This window comes from Emys orbicularis, chromosome 4 (assembly GCF_028017835.1).
Source record: "Emys orbicularis isolate rEmyOrb1 chromosome 4, rEmyOrb1.hap1, whole genome shotgun sequence".
NCBI classification, from domain to species: Eukaryota; Metazoa; Chordata; order Testudines; family Emydidae; genus Emys; species Emys orbicularis.
The window spans coordinates 124,032,032-124,037,934 of record NC_088686.1 but is presented as its reverse complement, the minus strand read 5'-3'; the positions used below and the strand labels follow the sequence as shown (position 1 = coordinate 124,037,934).

The 5,903-nt window shown below is 54.0% G+C and overlaps 1 protein-coding gene across 1 annotated transcript; it reads left to right on the top strand.

Moving 5' to 3' along the window:
* The first annotated feature begins 4,764 nt into the window (after positions 1 to 4,764).
* On the top strand, positions 4,765 to 5,655 carry LRRC10B (leucine rich repeat containing 10B). Its single transcript, XM_065402288.1, has one exon. The coding sequence runs from the start codon at positions 4,765 to 4,767 to the stop codon at positions 5,653 to 5,655; it is 891 nt and encodes a 296-aa protein (XP_065258360.1).
* Positions 5,656 to 5,903: the final 248 nt, after the last annotated feature.

Here is a 5,903-nt window from a genome sequence, read left to right as displayed (position 1 = left end):
GGTGGGAATGGACCTCAGACTATCTAGTTTAGCTAATCAAAAATATTCTAATCACATTCTTATCCCACGGTCAGCACTGAGGTATTGTGCAATGAGACGTGAGGGGCTTGGAGTCTCAGCCCCCACTACCAGAACATGGGATGCTGGGTTGCCCCATCTGTAGTTGCAGCACAGGAACAAACCGGACACACATTACACTCTCTCCTAACTTGGGCAAAACCCCCACTGATTTGGGTCCTTACTTAGTACAGGCTACGTCTTTAGTCTGGCAAACTCCTGTTGACATTGGTGGGAATTTTGCCTGAGTAAGGTACAGTACCCCACATGCAATCTATGGGAGATTGTCATTGGGACAGCTGCCACTGGAGGGCTGTCTGAGTATAATTTTTCCCAGGGAAGGTCTTTTGGATGACACGGCTGATTTGAAGAGGGAACTAAGGCAGGAGAGTGGCTGGGTACAAAACACCTGGAGGGATGTGTAAGAGGCAATAAGAAATACACAGCTGCTGATTGATAACTATAGTTCAATGCATCTTTTGTCTTGGTGGGATGAGATGGGGCAAAAATGGGGGTAGGGGTTGGGATCTGTGGTACCAGATCAGGGGTCTTGGTTCTGCCCATGATCCTTTTCTGTGACAGCGGGGTCTCCAGCTGGTACTTCAGAGCCTGGGGTTGTTAAGCTATTTCTCTAACCTGGGAATGAGGCAGGGTGTATTGAGAGTGGGGTTAATGGATCTGGAGAAGGTGTCTGTGTTCTTCTGGAGAAGGGTGAGAGCTCACTGCCAGCCACAGGGAGAAGGATAGAAAAAGGGGAGGAGAGAAGATAAGCTCTCAAACTGAACCAAAGTAACTAGACTGTGCTGAGGAAGAGAAATTATGGCTTTTTTTAGTTATTTCTGGAGGAGAGGAGACTTAGGAATGTCAAAAGATGAGGAGCTGCAACAGTTTCCATGAGCAGAACCTGGATACAGGAGAGGAGCCAGGACTTGATAATTTAAAACTCACTGAATATGAGTGAAGCAACTAGTGGACAATGTTTGGGAACATTACTGTAAGAAGAGTAGGTACTTGGGGTGGAACAGAATTGAGGGTGGCAAGGAATGAGCTGAGGGAAGGGCCAGATGCACAGCTGGTGTACAGCTGCATAAATCCATTGACTATGTCCATTCCCACCAGCCGAGGAGCCAGACCGTCATCTCCAGCAGGGCCACCAGCTCTAGGGATAGGTACTGACGCAGACCTTTGCTGTATTCTCAGAATGCAGTGGACACAAGGGTCAGTGCAGGGCAGTCAAAACCCAGTATCTCAAAAGGGATAAGCATGACTGAGTCTCTGAAAGAAACCAGGCTGGGTGACGTGGTAGTTTATGGACTGTCCGTTAACATGCAAATGCATGCATGTTTGTGTGTGCATGGATGTTTGGTATGTGTAAGCCTTCAGATACCACAGTGGTGGCATGGTATATGAATCTACACAGACTAGAATAGAAATGCATGCATGTTTGTATATGTTTGCTGTATGAATTTAGGCACATGTGGTTGTGTGCGAATGTGCATGAGTTTTCTGTGTGTGTATGCATGTATGTTTGGGCATGTAGGTGAATTAAATATTTGTGTATGGCATAGCTTGTGCATGGGTGTAAAGTCAGTGTGTGTTTGTTTGCATGTAATTTGAATGTGTATGTGTTCTTTACATGTGCATATTTGTGCACAAATACTGTATATGTGTGCATGTTTGCTCTGTGTACTTAGGGTCACAGGTGAGTGTGTGAATGCAGATATGTATAGGCATGTAGGTGATTTCAGTATTTGTGTATGGCATAGACTGAAAATTCAGTGCGTTTTGTGTTTGCATGTAATTTTAATGTGTATGTTTGTTCTTTATGTGGGCATATTTGTGGACAAATACCATACATGTATGTGTGCTTGTGTGCATATGCCCAGGTGCATGGAGGTGAGTTCATTTGGTGTACAGATCTGCATGTACATGAGGTCAGCATGTTTGTGTATGTGCCTCTTGATTTTGTTGTAGGACACAGGAGCTCATGTATGTGGATCTCTTGTGGGCTGCATTAAGTGGGAGGAAGGGGATACTGAAAAGATACAGGATAAACTACGTATGAGAGAATTTTGTTTTCAACGTGATTTGGTTGAAAATGAATGAGATGAAATGAGAAGGGGGGGGGGGAAATAAAGGCAGCTGCTGTGACCTCTGGTAACCTCTGGGCTAATTGGCTTCACTCTGTTGGGAGATCAATAAACTCTTGTCAGCACAATTCCCATTCCAGCCTCTCACAGGAGCTCACAACAAACCTACCAGGCCTCTGGGTAACAAACAGAAATACCCCACCCCCAACCAAGAGCTGGGACTGGGACACAGGCCTGATCCTTCTTTGATATCAAGACATTCCTACAGGGAGGGGGACAAACAGGGTTTATTATTTATTAAATTGTCACTGCCAGCCATGTGCTCACAAGATACAGCTATACAAGATACAGCTATGAAGACAGTTCCACCCCTGAGGCTAAAGTGCCATAGGATTAATTGATAAAGGAATAACTCTCCTGATCAAAGGAACTTCCAGGGTACCAGCCCAATCCAAGCCATGCAAACTGCCTGCCTAATCCAAGCCATAAAAGCTGCTTGGTTTGGGAGAGCCTGCCTATCTAAATGCCAACCTAATCCAAACCATGTGAGCTGCCTGAGTTCCAACCAACTCAAGGCTGGTTGAGTGTATGAGAGATGGTTGGGGTCTTGTGGGAGGACCTTTGTTGGGTTTGTAAGGAAGAGTGATTTTGTGCATGCCCAGGAAAGCTGGTTGGGTGTATGCTGAAGGTTGTTGGTTGGATGAGAGTGTGGGGGGTGGATTAGGTGGAAGGAGAAGACAGGACTGGTGCGGTGCTGTGTGTATGTGTTGGTTGAGGGCGTGGAGGATAAGGATTGATGGGTCCTGTTTTGTACACCAGGCTGCGTGAGCAGGAATTGTTAGTGTGGTTTGAGGTGTGCCCAGGGGGTTGCCATATGAAGGAGAAAGGACTGGTTGGAGAATTCTAGGAGACTGAAATCCCATGAGATTGAATGCCATTAATAGGCTGATGACCCTCAGCTCTACATCTCCAGTGCAGGGGATGTCACTGATGTGTCTGAAGGAACCTGGACAAAAGGAAGCTGGCTTCTGTTAAATCCAGGGAAGAGGGTACCCCAGGTAATGTTAGTAGGAAAAGGAAAACTTTCTGAGGCAGTGGTATTTGCAATGGCACTTGCCAAGCAGTCAAGGCAGTGACAAGTCTTGGGGTGCTCATCGCTACTCCTGGATACACAAACAACAAGAGTAGCCGGTGATATCTTCTTCCTGCTCTGACTAACCAGAAGACTCTCTGTTGCGCAGGGGTGTGTGTCTGTGGGCGAGTTGTAGAAAGGTGTGCTCATGGGATGTAGCAGAAGTAGGTTTGTCGGTGGTGGTATACAGGGAGACCTACAGTGCGTGTAGCGGGGGGGAGTTTATCAGCGTAGCTAGGAGGGGAGTTGTGTGGTGGCTATAGGTGGGGAGTCCCTCAGTGTAGCTGGGAAGGGAGTTGTGTGGTGGCTGCAGGAGGGGAGGGGAGTTCCTTAGTGGAGCTGGGGGTTGTGGGGTGGCTGTAGTTGGGGTGCGGGGCGGCTCTTGCTGGGGAGGGGGTTGTGTGGTGGCTGTAGGAAGGCGGGGAGTCTGTGTCGCTGAGCTGGGGTTCTGCAGCGGGTGTAGCGTGGGAAGGGGTTGTGTGGTGGGTGTAGCTGTGGTGTGGGGGTTGTATGGTGGCTGTTGGAGGGTAGGGAGTCTCTCAGTGGAGCTGGGCTGGGGTTGTGCAATGGGTGTAGCAGGGGAAGGGGTGTGGTGGGTGAGCCTGGGGCTGTAGCCCTGGGGTGTCTGTGCCCTGTGTAGCCTAGGCCGTAGTGGGGACACGGGTCCTGGGGAGCGGGACCCGAGTGTAGCCGAGGCTGTACGGGGGGGAGGAGAGGGTGGGCGAGGCCCGTGTCAGGTGCGAGCTAGCCCACGCTGGGTACAGCCGGGGCCGCAGCAGTCGGACTCGGGAGTGGGCGTGTCATAGGGGCGGGGCCTGGGGACAGCCCGCCCCCGCCGGCCCGAGCGGCTCCGCCATAGGCGGGCTGTCCCGCGTGGGGGTTGCCATGGAGACGAGTCGCTAGGCGCCGGGTGTGTGGGAGCCGAGCTCAGACCGAGCCGGGAGCCCCGGAGCGAGAGGCCGGGAGGCACCGGGGGCCGCGCAGCGCCAGGGCCGGCACCACGCGGGGGGGAGGCCGATCCCGGGTAGGGGCAGGGTGCTAGCCCCGGGAGGGCGATCCAGGGGGCCCCGGCCCGGCCCTGGCAGGGGGATCCCGGGGCTCTGGTCCTGGTCCCGGGAGGCTGATCCGGGACACCGACCCCATAGCCGGCAGGCTGTTGGGGAGCCCTGGTCCCGGCCCTGGCAGGAGGAGGCAAGGGGGCACCAGCCCTGGCACGGGGCACCCAAGGGGGGCACGTGTCCTATTCCCGGGAGGGCGATCCAGAGGGCACCAGTCCCAGCCCTGGCCGGAGGGGTGCAAGGGGGCACCAGTCCCAGCTCCGGGAGGCTGGTCAGTCCCAACCCTGACAGGGGAGACCCGGGGGGGGGACACTGGTCTTAGTCCCAGGAGGCCAATCCGGGAGGCACCAGGTTAGCTGGTTGTCATGTTCCCTGTGGGCTGCCACGCTGGAGGCGGTGGCTCTCGTTCTCCCAGCAGCCCTTGGCCATGAGAATGGGCAGCGCAGGGTCCTCAGGCAGGGAGGAGCGGCTGCCATCGGGTGCGGAGGAGCAGCTGAGCGGTGGGGATCAGACACTGGAGCTGACCGGGCGGCACCTGAAGCGGCTGCCAGGCCCAGTGTGTGCCCTGGGCAGCCTGCAGAAGCTCTACATCAGTGGCACTGGGTTGCGGGAGCTGCCCGAGGAGATCGAGGGACTGCGGGAGCTGCGCATCCTGGCACTGGACTTCAACAAGCTGGAGGAGGTGCCCGAGGCACTATGCCGCCTGCCCCGTCTCACCCGCCTCTACCTGGGCAGCAACCGCCTCTTTGGCCTCCCTGCAGAATTTGCCCAGCTCCAGACTCTGCGCTGCTTGTGGATTGAGAACAACTACCTGTACCATTTTCCTCGGGCCTTGCTCCAGATGCCTGCACTGCAGTCCTTGCAGATGGGTGACAATCGACTCCGAGCACTGCCGGGCAGCCTGCCGCGTATGACTGGCCTCCGGGGACTCTGGCTTTATGGGAATCGCTTTGAGGAGTTCCCACAGCCCCTGCTCCGCATGTCCCAGCTCCATATCCTTGACCTGGACCGCAACAAGATCATCGACTTCCCAGACCTGGCCCACCTGAAAGGGTTACGGCTCTTTTCCTATGACCATAATCCAGTTAAAGCACCACCCTGTGTGGCTGACACTGTCACCCTTGTGGGCGATGGGGCCCAGGAGCTGATGGAGGCCAGGGAGGAACGTCTCCAGAGCCTGCGGGAGCAGGAGGAGCAGGATGAACAGGAGGAGAATGGCTCAGAAGCCATGCAGGGCACCCTGAGGAACGACTCCTCCCTGCTAGAGGATGCTGAAGGCAGTTTCTCTGCCCTGGAATGCTCCCCAGAAGAAACATGAGAATGGGCACTACAACAACATGGTTGCTGCTCAGAAAATCTGGTGGACACTGGTGGGCTGGTAGATCCGCTTCTGCGCTGCAAGGGGTGAGAGTTTGCATGGACCATCTCTGGCCATGGGTAGCCACAGTCTCCCAACTAGGGTCATGGGTAACTACCAGTCCAGGGAGTCATTATCTTCTTGCATGAGACAGGAAAACCATGAATCAAAAGGGTCGCTGTTTCCTTGCTGGGACCACAGACAGCAAA

Bases quoted from the DNA above. Each gene is read 5' to 3' on its own strand.
- LRRC10B (XM_065402288.1), top strand. From the start codon at position 4,765: ATGAGAATGGGCAGCGCAGGGTCCTCAGGCAGGGAGGAGCGGCTGCCA.